Raw genomic sequence first — 11,774 nt, 5'->3', positions numbered from 1 at the left:
AGTAACGAATCAGTCGAAAAATCGTATGGTCACTAGATGTAAAAGATGTAAAAACGTATGAGCGCACGTACCAGTCGGTTTTGCGTATAGCGTCGGCTGATATTTTCTTTCTGTGCACCGGCATTTTTAATGAATTCAAATGTGTTTTTTTCAGATGCGATCGCGGAATTTGATATCGGCGAAAATCATGAAGGATATCGAGAAATTAAATGTTATATGTCGTGTATGTTTAGAGAATTGTAAGTAATTACTTAATACATTAATTAAATAAGAAAACATTTCTTTTTAATTAAGAAATAATCGGTGATTTTCTTTCAGCAATGTGATTCATGAAAATGGTGATCCGCATTTGGAAAAAATCGCATCGCACTTCGATGATGTGAGTGGAGAACTCAAAATTTCTGCTGATAATTTATTCGGCGCTTGCAGAAATATACAAGGAGCTGATGATTGCGAAAGAGCATTTAGTCTGCATAAATGTTGGCGAACCACTGACCCGAAGGTACTATAAAAAGTTTTGGTGAAAACGAAACAAAGTTTCACTCATCAGCGCTGGGGTGGTCTGAAAATTCAGAAAGCTGAGTGCACAACATGTTCATTGTGATATCTTTTCTCTTTTACTGAATGCAAGAGTTCCCTTTTATTTTATTCAACGCACATACAGCTGCCTGAATTTCTAGTTGATGAGCCACATCCGCGTTGATGTGAAACGAAATACGAAATGGTGTAAAGCAAATGGCTCATGGTGTAAAGCAATTCATATCGTTCATTTCTCTTACAGCACTACTTTTTGCCTTGATTCAAGTAGCTCTCAACTGTATTAATTTCTCTCGGTGAATTGAAATCGGAATATGATGCATAAAATAATAATTGATGATTTTATTTCATACATGACAACAAATCTAAAAATTCGTTTATGAAAATTAACTTTTTTCCACTGATGATAATCTTTTGGAAACAGTGCTAAAGCATTTTTTTATCTTTTGCGCCAAATAAAAAATAATTATCCACTTCATTTATTTATTTTATTTTATCTTCATCATTTACTATAGTGAGATTTTAAGGGCCCATTTGGCGGGAACAACGTAAAATACAAAATATATTTTCGGCAGAGCATTCACAAAGAGCGTGTTCGCTGGGCTGTATAATATGAATTGGCGAGCACCTCTTGGCAAGTGCACTAAGCACTACTGAGATAGTGCGCTTGCCAAACAAGCGCGTTGCATCACAAGTCGTACTGACTTCATGCTCTGATTTTAGGTAAATACTAGGCTTTGATAAAGAGCTATTGTCATCGGAATAAATGGCTTTGTTTGTTATTGAATAGCTGCTTCCAGAATTTTGAATAGGCTTTTTTAGAACCATCCAATGCCATTATATATTTTTGAGCAAAACATTTAAGAGAAGGTAGAATCCAGGCCTGTCTTCATATTTCTCTACATTACGCAATGTGTGCAACTGTGTATAAAGATAAAACCGATTTTATGACACCTGATTATCCTCAATGGGGATTTCCAAAGATATTGTCGCTATAAAATAAAAAAAGTACGATTTTTTTTATCTCAATTACAATTTTTGTCAACATAGAAACGAAATTTTCTTTTCAAATGTGATAAATTAAAAGTAAATTTCATTGAAAAATAATGATTACAATGATAATTGTCCATATGACTACATAAAAATGTATATCATTCAACTACACGCGAACGTAATAATTTGGAACGCCTTACACAGTGCAAATCCAGTGATTGGGTCGTTTTTATGAAAACATTTGAAGTTAAAATCGTCAATAAACGGAATTCGTGATAGCTATTGAATCAAGAATTAAAGCCAACAATTAAAGTGCAAATAAAGTATATCTTTATCTTAGGTAATTCTTGTATTTTTGTGATATCTGCACAAATGGTGATAAAGAAGCAAATATAAATGGCATTCATTTGAAAGAAAGAGATGTATTTGAAAATCAGGCAAAATGAAAAGTGTGCTTTTTATAATCGTAGTGACTTTGACATTGACTTATGCGGTGCCAGTTGATCCATTCGTACCAGTAGAATCAGTAACGGCAAAACCAGAAAAGCCAGTAGAGCCAGAAAAACCAGTAGAAAAGTATGGTTATAACGATTGCATGAAAAATTGTGGACAGCCCAAAGAAAGGGAGAGAGTGTGTGGATCTGATGGCATAACGTATGACAGTGAATGTACTCTTTACTGCAAAAGTGCATACAAAAATGAATCGTGCTTATCATTTGTTCACAAAGGAAACTGCAGTTCAGAACCATGTATTTGCAATGAAACTTCCTGTGATTATGAAACTTCCGTATGCGGTTCAAATCGTCAAACTTATAGAAATGATTGTGCATTAAAATGTGCACAAACAATAGATTCAGACCTAAAAAAAGCATTTAATGGAAGTTGTTTATGTGTTATCCCTCTCATCTATAGCCCCGTTTGCGGCTCGGATGGGGTCAACTACGGCAATCGTTTTTCTTTGGGTTGCGAACAAAAATTCAATAAAACCTTGACGGAAGCATGCTATGGAAGATGCCCTTGCAACAGCACTAGCAACAACAACGATATTTTTAATAATTTATCATTATTGATTGGTAATAAAACAAGTACTTAAACATTTCTAAGTTTGACCGAGGAGAAAGATTGAATAAAAGCACCGTTTTTTTTAATAGAGAATTTAAGAGTGTTTATTTAATGAAAAAAAAGTTCATCCATTGTTATGCATTTAATAACTACGCCTCTATAGTCTATTCATTTAGTGACTAATTTGAAATCGACATACTTTCTTTTTCTCGCAATTTTTTAATAAATGATAAGAACGAAATAAAATGATAATTAAACGCAAAATTGTATGAAAAGTATAGTAAAAACAATTATATGTAAAAAAAATAAGTTTTAATATTATTTTTAACTTTAATTCTTTCACCCCATTCAATTTCAAACAACAAATATTTCAGATATATGAAAAAAAGAATTTTTGACGTTTTTGTGTCATTCAAAAGTTGATCGGAGGTACTCACAAGGAGATATGGGAGTTTTTTCCATTAACAAAAAAAAATTGAAAATTCGAACATGTGCTATGCATATGATATGTGCAAGGAGGGAGTGATTTCAAAATTAAAGAGCAAAAATGACCAATTTTTTACTAAATGTAAATTGGTACAATGTAAATTGGTTTGTTTCGGATTTCAGGAGTGGGAAAACACCTTTTACTTCGCACCTACTGGTATAGGCTTTGTAATATAACTCCCGTGATGTGCGATCAACCCAAAGTGAAATACTGATGATTTTTCAAGCACGTATTTTATCGAGGCAAAGCGAAGCAAACAAAAACATATTCGTCACTGTGTAACAAATTTTTCAAAAAAAAAAAATGCGAAATTCCATTCTCAAACGCAAAATAAATGAATGGAAAATAACAGATCAGATATCAGTTTAGGCAGTGTCTTCAGGGGATCAACACTTTTATTTTGTGATAAAAAATGTTGAAAAATCATTTTAAAATTCAATTTTTAACATTTCTTTTGTTAATTGGCTTTTCAATAATCGAAGTAAGTAATTTTCAATAATTCAATCTGCGAATACAATGCCTACAATACAATTCCATATTCAGGCTGATGAAGATGATATAAGGGATAAGATCGAAGATTGTTTGTCATCGAATGGAGGAAAAGTAAATGGTTCTGATATAATGCTATTGCCAAAAGAGCTAGGCTTCTCTGGCGCTTCGCTTGTATGGGCAGCTAAAATTAGTCACATCGACGTTGCCGTCAAAATCTGCATGTATAATGATCTTATAAAAAACGAATTGGCAGTTTATCGAGCCCTGAATGCTGTCGGTAATCCAAAAATTGAAGAAAAAGGAATCCCAAATGTTTATGAAATCGGAAAATTGTTCGGATATAATCCATTCATTGCGATAACTCGTTTCGATGGAAATGTACAGGATCGTCTAAAAAATGGTTTTACCATGTTTGGTATCGTATATGTGTTCTTACATTCGGTATGCGCAACGTGTAATCCTAATTTCGAATATTTATTGATGGAAAATTTCGTTTTTATTAAATTTAGGTTAAGGCATTGAGTTATATACATAGCAAAGGAGTTATACATAATGATATCAAGCCAGAAAACATATTTATTCGTGGCAATGCGGTATTTATTAGCGGTAAGTAGTCTTCTATATATAATTCTATAAGTGTGTTTTGTAATTGTGTTTTTTTTGTCTATTAGATTTTGATAATGCCGCGTTGCCTGGTAAAATACACAAGATTGCTACGAGGAAATTTGCATCATCAGGATGGTGGGCCGGCAACAACCGAAGAGCGATGGATGATCTTGAGTCATTGGTGTATACCATATGGTATATGGTAGGAATTAATTCGTTTGAACCAGAAGGCTTAGTGATGAAAAAGAAAAGTGCGAATGGAAAGAAGGCATTTGTGTTGGTAAGAAAATGAAAAGTGCACTGTGTTTTCAACATAGTAAATTATCTACGGATTTTTTTTAGGAAAAATGTAAATATTTCGCACGTTTCGAAAAGGTCCATAAAGCATGCAATTTTATTTGCAATGATGAAATGTTATCTGGTAAAGCGACTCCAAATCACGCAAAAATCGTTGAGCAATTAGAAGAAGCGTTGGCTGAAGTTAAGCGCGTGACTAAACAAACACAATTTGAATGACTTTCATAGACCGGAGAATCATCATCGTCAGCATGATAAATGCGAGTGTAAACGAAACAAAAACGAGTAAATACAATACTGATGCAGATCTTTAGTGTGAAATTAGTTGTAACGTTGGTAAAAATCGTTGAATAAAAATTAAACTAAGGCTGAAAATGCTCCAGTTTCTCATTATTTGCTATTATTTCATCTGTTTTTCAAACCTAGCTAAAATGTGTTTTTGCACATGAAGCCACGAAAAAAATTATACAATACATCAATAAAAAATAATAAAGCTATTGGAATTTTTCAATGTGACAAATTTGGATAAAAAGAACTCAAAGTAAACAAATACAAACAAAAAAATAAATTAAACTAAGCTCCCAGAAGCCCAGTGATCTGTTTATTTTTCCAAAATTCAATTCTAAAAAAAATCAGTAGAAAAGATCATTGCTGTTGAAATCAATTGAAAATTTCTCTGTGCGTCATTTTTTAACTTTAAAAATGTGATGGAGACTCGTCTCGACCCACCATTTTTACATAATAAAATTGGGTTTGAATACACTTACCACCAGAGTATTGCTCAGTGCTGCTGCCATCCACAGCATATTAAAATATCTTGCTGAGAATGCGTCGTCCTACGCATGCGAACGTACGTAGCAGTTTATACATCACAGCGAACAAGAATGAATCCATTGTTCTCTTCACGATTATGTGACTCAAAACATTCAAACGATTGAATAGAGAACAATGCATGTATTGTTGATCGCTGTGATGTATAAACTGCTATGTACCTTCGCATGTTACGGACGACGCATTCTCAGCAAGATATTTTAATATGCTCTGGATGGCAGCAGCGCTGAGCAATACTCTGCTTACCACACAAAAAGTATCCAAAATGGTCAAAAATGACCAAAAATTTCAACGTGTGGCAAGTGTATTCAAACCTCATTTTATAGCATAAACAGCATCATGTTCGGTCTTTTCATGCCAAAAAATCCCCAAATACTCATTTTCAGAGCGTTTGAATGGATACCAATTTTACTTCAAAATGTGGACTTCAGAGGGGAATAACCAAATCAATTTTTTTTAACTGACTCTGAAAATTGTGGAAAATCCTGACGTGTTAGAGAAAAACGGGTGATGCCATTGAAATCAGCATACCCAAATTATGTAAAAACGATGGGTCTCGTATCCATCACATTTTGAGTGAAGCACAGTGTTTTTAATGTCTGCCTTCAGCTTTTCCGTTCGTTGTTTTCTTAAATTCATTCAAAATTAATGAAGCTTCCGATGTAATATCAATGCAAATACCTTATTTTTGAAATTTTCACGATGGAAAGCCAACAAGTATTGGTGATGCGTTTTCATTTGCTTTATAAACTACCGATCCTCCAGCAGTTACCACTGAAAAATGATTTTAAAATTTTTAATAAGGTATTCAATCGTTTCAATTTTGTGACTAAAGTAACCAATTAATTTATCGCCAGTAGATTTGACTGAATCATATTTTATGCAAAAGGCTCTAGGTAAATGGTTTGGACATTTCTTTAGAACTTGGGATTCTTGCAATTCAACATATTCCCATTTCTCCAACTCGATTAATATAATTTTTTTAGAATCAACTTACTTGTGAATACGTTGTAATAAATTAATAAAAAATGAAGTGGTTGACATAACCTCACTTTCGTTTTAATAATTATTTAATCGGATTATCACGAGTATGACACAAAAGTGAGGTTATGTCAACCAATTCATTTTTATTAATTTAATATATTTGAATATTGTGGACTTTCTGATCTCACAAAATTGAAAAAACAAAAGATTTTTTATTTTCAAAAATGTAAAAAATTAAAATCTATTCATTTCTACTGTTTTGTTTTAACAGTTTAACGCAGTTTAATCGGTTCATTATGATTTTGCCAAACTGTGACGGTCATATTGTCACAAACTTCGATTAGTACTCGGAATACGCATTAGAGGTGTTGTTAGTTACGGGCATGATCAGGCTTCGTATGTGCCTCGTTGTCTGTAGGGACAAAAGTCAAAAAGTGACTTTTGGAGGCCGGCCACGGTCAACATGACTGCCAAATCGAAAAGTGCCGGAACAAAAAAGTCTTAGTTTTTTATGTACTTTAATCACAGAAAGTTTCAAAAAGATCAGAAACAACTACGCAAAATTGGCCACAGACAGACAGACATTTTGATTTTTCATAGGAATTCATATGAAATTTTTGAAACAATAAATTTTTCGAACGGATTGATCGATTTCGACGGTTAGGGGGTCGTTGGAAAGGTATTGAGCTCTAGAATCCGAATATCGATGTTTCAAGGGTCAACGACCTCATTTAATGCCATCTATGGCCGTAGAACTGAATTATGACCTTTTCTTGAAAGGACCATATTTAGAAGACAGGTGGACCGATTTTCGAACTTTGACATTTTTTCTTGATCTATGGCCCAAGGCCTTTCCAACCATACATCAATCATGGCCAAAGGCCTTCTGGGTCTGGATTTCGTATATTACGTGTATATATAGCGAGTTCGACTTTTCAACACACTAATGTGGTTTCGTCACTCGCGCGAACTGCCATCCGCTGTGATTTCGCGATATCGTTTTTTTATGATCAATTGATCATCTAGTTCAAATTACACAAGTTCAAATTATTTATTTTTAATGGTCGAAAAAGATTTTCTTCCCATCTCTCTCTCTTTCTCTCGCTCTCTCTCTCACTCTCTCTCTCCCTCTCTATCTCTCGATAAAAGGTTGATTCTTCTCTTCAAACATCTCATCTTATTAAGGTACAGAAAAAGTAATCAAAATACCAAATATTTTCATTAGTATATGAAAAAAGCAGTTTATTGATTTCATTTTTTTTTTTTTCAACAATTGTAATATAATCTTTATATATTTGAGTTAAAAATGTAACATAACAACTGACAAGTATACAAAGAAAGGCACATGAGTTTATTTTTTATTGAATTTTTTTAAGCATTCGATGCTGTTAACAATTGACATAGAGACAAATACAATCTGTAAATAGTATTTTCTCAAATAGAAATGGAAAAAATAACAATTGGCCATTTAAATTTGTATAGCACCCTGTGTTAGTAGTTCATTTGACAATATGCGATAATAATAATACTAATAATAATAATAATAAAAATCAATTGATTGCGGTAATATTGAATTGATTTTCATACAAAAAGAAAATATAAATGTTTTGAGTAAAAATTTAATTGATTTTTTTTGTTGTTCACATTCAGTGAAATTAGAAATAAGTGAAATAAACTGAATAGATTGATAACATAGAATAGAAATAGAAAATTAAAAGAAAAAAGGAATAAAATAAAAAGTTTGTCGAGATAAATTGCTTTTCTTTTTCACTCTCCTTTTGATAAATATCGAAAATTTCGATTGGTGTTGAAATGCCAATGATCACAATTCTTTATGTAGTAGTAATTCGAAAAGTTTGCGGTCGTATGTGTGTATTATGGTTGAATTATTCTCGATTTGTCTTGAAGAATTTATGCGATTTTGTGTCACGGGTGTGGGTGAATGTGGATTTTTCGATGTGAGCAGCTGGACATGGTCCTGAATGTACGACCGCATATTCGCGACGATAAACGCTTGAACCGTGACTGGGACCATCACCAAAGCTAATGCTTGATTGATTCGAACGACGACTTACGGCACGATCGAGTACATGATGTTGATGTCCCGTGGTAAAGCTACCATATGCTTTTGATTCGGATTTACCATAAAATTCACCGCCCAACGACGATGATAAATTATCTTTTGTCACAATTTTTTGTGTGCGTTCGGTACCCGATTGACGCAATTGATTATTGCCCGTATTGGTGCCGCCGCCGCCGCCGCTTACAACATGTTTACTACTATATGAATGTGATGCTGTGCCGCCATGTTGAGCATTTGAATTGGTGGTGGTGGTGGTGCTTTGGGAAACGGTCTCTTTACCTTGACGATGCATTGAACTGTAACTCTTGCGATCCGATGATGTATTGTAAATGGCTTGATCGTGTAAATTTGAAATGCTCTTACGTTGAATGGCCGCCGTTGAGCTCATGCTATTCGAATGCAATGCTTCATTTGAATTGGACGCAAGATTAGCCTTTCGATGGAAAACAGAATTATTCACATCGGTCGAAGAAGTTAAAACATTTTTTCGATGATGTTGTTGGGTATTTGTTTGTGATTGATCTGGTGACGATGACACATAATCGCGTCGTTGGCGTTCAGTTGATGTGATGCTCGATCGATGTACGGGACATCCAGTTGACGATTGATGATGATCATCATGGATAATGCTCGATATATTTGATGTTGAATTATGAACATTACTTTTGCCATATCGTGATGTTGATGTTGTTGCCATTGATGATGAAGACATTGTATTTGTGGAAGTGGTATCGTGCTGTCGCAAATGTAATTGATTATTTATCTTATCGGATTGTGATGTTGAGGCCATTGATTTTGAATCCGATCGTTTATCGTTCATATTTAAAATGTCCGACGAATAGTTTTGTTGACGAACACCTTTTGGTGTTGATGTGACAATCGTATGTTTTTCGAATAAAACATTTTCGCTTGTATCACCGCCACGATTCATTCTTGTCGTCTGTTGAGTATTGCTGCTGCTGCTGCTGCTGCGTTGAGTTGTTCGTTCTGATTGTTGGCTTGTCACATGCTTTGATTGTGTACTATCCGAACCGATAACATTTTTCGTATTCTCAACCGTTTCATAGGTGTAATGCTGTTGTTGACGACCTGCTGGCGTTGTTTGTGATATCACTTGACGTTCAACGATAACATTCTTGTTTGAACCAGATGGATACTGATCAGTTGGTTGATGTGATTGTTTAGTGGTGTCATCACGTGATGTTGTTTTTGTATGAACTGTTGAACCACTGCGATCGATTGTATCCGATGTTTGTTTTGTGATGGACTCAGTTATCACATTTTTATCATTGGAAATGATATTCGATGTGTAATGCTGATGTTGATTTGTTCGTGTGCCATTCAATTGATCGGGCCGTTGATGTGGTCCAGGTCCACGTGTATCATTTGTTGTTGTACGTTGTGTTGTACTGGCCGTATCACCCATAGTAATTTGCGATTGATTCATTATTTTACGTGATTCGATGCTTTGCAAATTGTTAACATCGCGTTGATTGACAACATATCGCTTGTTGACCACATTTTGATTCACTTCATTCACATGATGTTGTTCTTTCACAATATTCTGACGATTGATCACATCGGAATCGGTCGTTTTGCGAACAACTTCTTCACGAACATTCGTTGTACCGGCCTTGCGGATCACCTCTTTGATTGGTGTATGATCTTTTTCATTCTCCAAAATGGTTGTCACCTTCATCGTTGTTATTGCAATCGTTCCATCGCGTAAACGATTTGTATCGGTCACATCCGTTTGCTTTTCAACGCGTTCATCTTTGTGCGTTGTTATTGTATTGTAATTCATTTGATTGGTCGTACGAAGAATGGTTGTATCATCGCCAAGTGTAATGTTTGAGCGCATTTTTTGCTTTTTAACAATATCTTCGACCACATTTCGTTGAACCGGTTGCTTTTTAAATGTCGTCGAACTAGTGGTGTCCGTTTCCATTCGTCCTTCGTTGAGTGTTATTTGATCGGTATGTTTTTTGACCACAACACGATCTACTTTCGTTGTTTGTATGGTATCGATTTTGCGGCGTCCTTCGAATTCACCTTCACCAGTTTTCAAATTGTCCACCGGTTTAACGGGTTTGGCTCGTTCGGCCGGTTTGAATCCAGGCTTTTGTGGCTTTTCAAAAGTCCCTTCATTACTCTTGAGATTATCTTGCGGCTTAATTTGTTTTGGACGCTCAACTGGTTGATATTTTGGCTTTTCTGGCGTTATGAATTTACCTTCGCCCGTTTTCAGATTGTCATCATGTTTGATCGGTGTTCTTTTTTCAGCTGGACCTAAGAAATTCATGAAAAATATTCATTTTCATCGATTTTCATTCATTTTTTTTACTTTTAACTTAACACAACGATTTCTTACCTCTTGGATGTGTTTTCTCCGGAACGGTAAAATCACCTTCGCCCGTTTTAAGGTTGTCGGTTGGTTTAACTTGCTTGGGTCGATCGGCTGGAATGTACTTATTCTTTTCTGGTGCAACAAAATCACCTTCGCCTGTTTTCAGATTATCCGTAGGCTTAACTTGTTTTGGACGATCGCCTGGAATATACTTTGTTTTCTCGCGAGTTACAAATTCACCTTGACCCGTTTTCAGATTGTCCGTTGGTTTAACCTGTTTGGGACGTTCGACCGGTTGATATTTTTGCTTCTCTGGGGTAACGAATTTTCCTTGGCCTGGTTTAAGATTGTCATCATGTTTAATTGGTGTTCGCTTTTCGGCTGGACCTGTAGAAGAAAAAACCATTATAAAACCGGTTATTTTGAGTGAATAGAAAGGAATGTAAGCAAATAAAAAAGCGAATCGAAATGTTACCTCTTGGTTGTGTTTTTTCATGCACAATAAATTCACCGACACCAGTGGTTAGATTGTCTTTTGGTTTAATTTGTTTCGGTTTTTCGGCTGGAACATATTTTTGTTTTTCGGGTTGTTGGAATTCACCCTCATTTGGACGCAAATTATCTTCGGGTTTGACAGCTTTTGGCCGTTCAACTGGCTTGTATTGTTGTTTATCCGGAGTATAGAATGGCCCATCTTGTCGCAAATTATCTTCCGGACGCACTTGTTGTGGACGCTCAGCAGGAACGAATTGTTGTTTTTCGGGTCGTACGAAATCACCCTCGTCTGCTCGTAAATTATCTTGAGGTTTAACAGCTTTCGGGCGATCAGCAGGTCTAAATTCAGGCTTCTCCGGAGTGTAGAATGGTCCATCTTGACGCAAATTATCTTCTGGCCGAACTTGTTGTGGACGCTCGGCTGGAATGAATTTCGTTTTTTCGGGACGAACAAAATCGCCTTCATCGGTTCGCAAATTATCCTGTGGTTTAACTGCTTTTGGCCGTTCAGCGGGTCTGAATTCAGTTTTCTCCGGAGTGTAGAATGGTCCGTCTTGACG

At 35.3% G+C, this 11,774-nt stretch overlaps 3 protein-coding genes across 3 annotated transcripts in view; 2 read left to right on the top strand and 1 right to left on the bottom strand.

The window, feature by feature from the left end:
• The first annotated feature begins 1,944 nt into the window (after positions 1–1,944).
• LOC116345837 (serine protease inhibitor dipetalogastin) lies at positions 1,945–2,685 on the top strand. Its single transcript, XM_031775546.1, has one exon. The coding sequence runs from the start codon at positions 1,973–1,975 to the stop codon at positions 2,621–2,623; it is 651 nt and encodes a 216-aa protein (XP_031631406.1). The 5' UTR covers positions 1,945–1,972; the 3' UTR covers positions 2,624–2,685.
• Positions 2,686–3,448: 763 nt separating this feature from the next.
• Positions 3,449–4,849, top strand: LOC116345914 (probable casein kinase I homolog ECU11_1980). Its single transcript, XM_031775689.1, has 5 exons — positions 3,449–3,560; positions 3,623–4,012; positions 4,081–4,177; positions 4,243–4,457; positions 4,520–4,849. Exons 1-5 carry the CDS (start codon positions 3,492–3,494, stop codon positions 4,691–4,693), a joined length of 945 nt encoding a protein of 314 aa, XP_031631549.1. The 5' UTR covers positions 3,449–3,491; the 3' UTR covers positions 4,694–4,849.
• Positions 4,850–7,609: 2,760 nt separating this feature from the next.
• Positions 7,610–11,774, bottom strand: part of LOC116346019 (serine-rich adhesin for platelets-like) — a 14,276-nt gene continuing 10,111 nt past the window's right edge. Inside the window, exons 8-10 of the mRNA XM_031775917.1 lie at positions 11,195–11,774; positions 10,744–11,106; positions 7,610–10,661 (exon numbers count right to left, since the gene is read on the bottom strand). Coding sequence (XP_031631777.1) covers positions 8,176–10,661; positions 10,744–11,106; positions 11,195–11,774 — 3,429 coding nt within the window. The 3' untranslated portion in view covers positions 7,610–8,175. The remainder of the gene's footprint in view (positions 10,662–10,743; positions 11,107–11,194) is intronic.

The sequence above is a fragment of the Contarinia nasturtii genome, unplaced genomic scaffold (genome assembly GCF_009176525.2).
Source record: "Contarinia nasturtii isolate CC-2019 unplaced genomic scaffold, AAFC_CNas_1.1 Cnas_scaffold_1371, whole genome shotgun sequence".
In the NCBI taxonomy this organism is placed as follows: Eukaryota; Metazoa; Arthropoda; class Insecta; order Diptera; family Cecidomyiidae; genus Contarinia; species Contarinia nasturtii.
The sequence above is the reverse complement of the archived record's forward strand: the minus strand, read 5'-3'. Positions and strand labels throughout refer to the sequence as shown.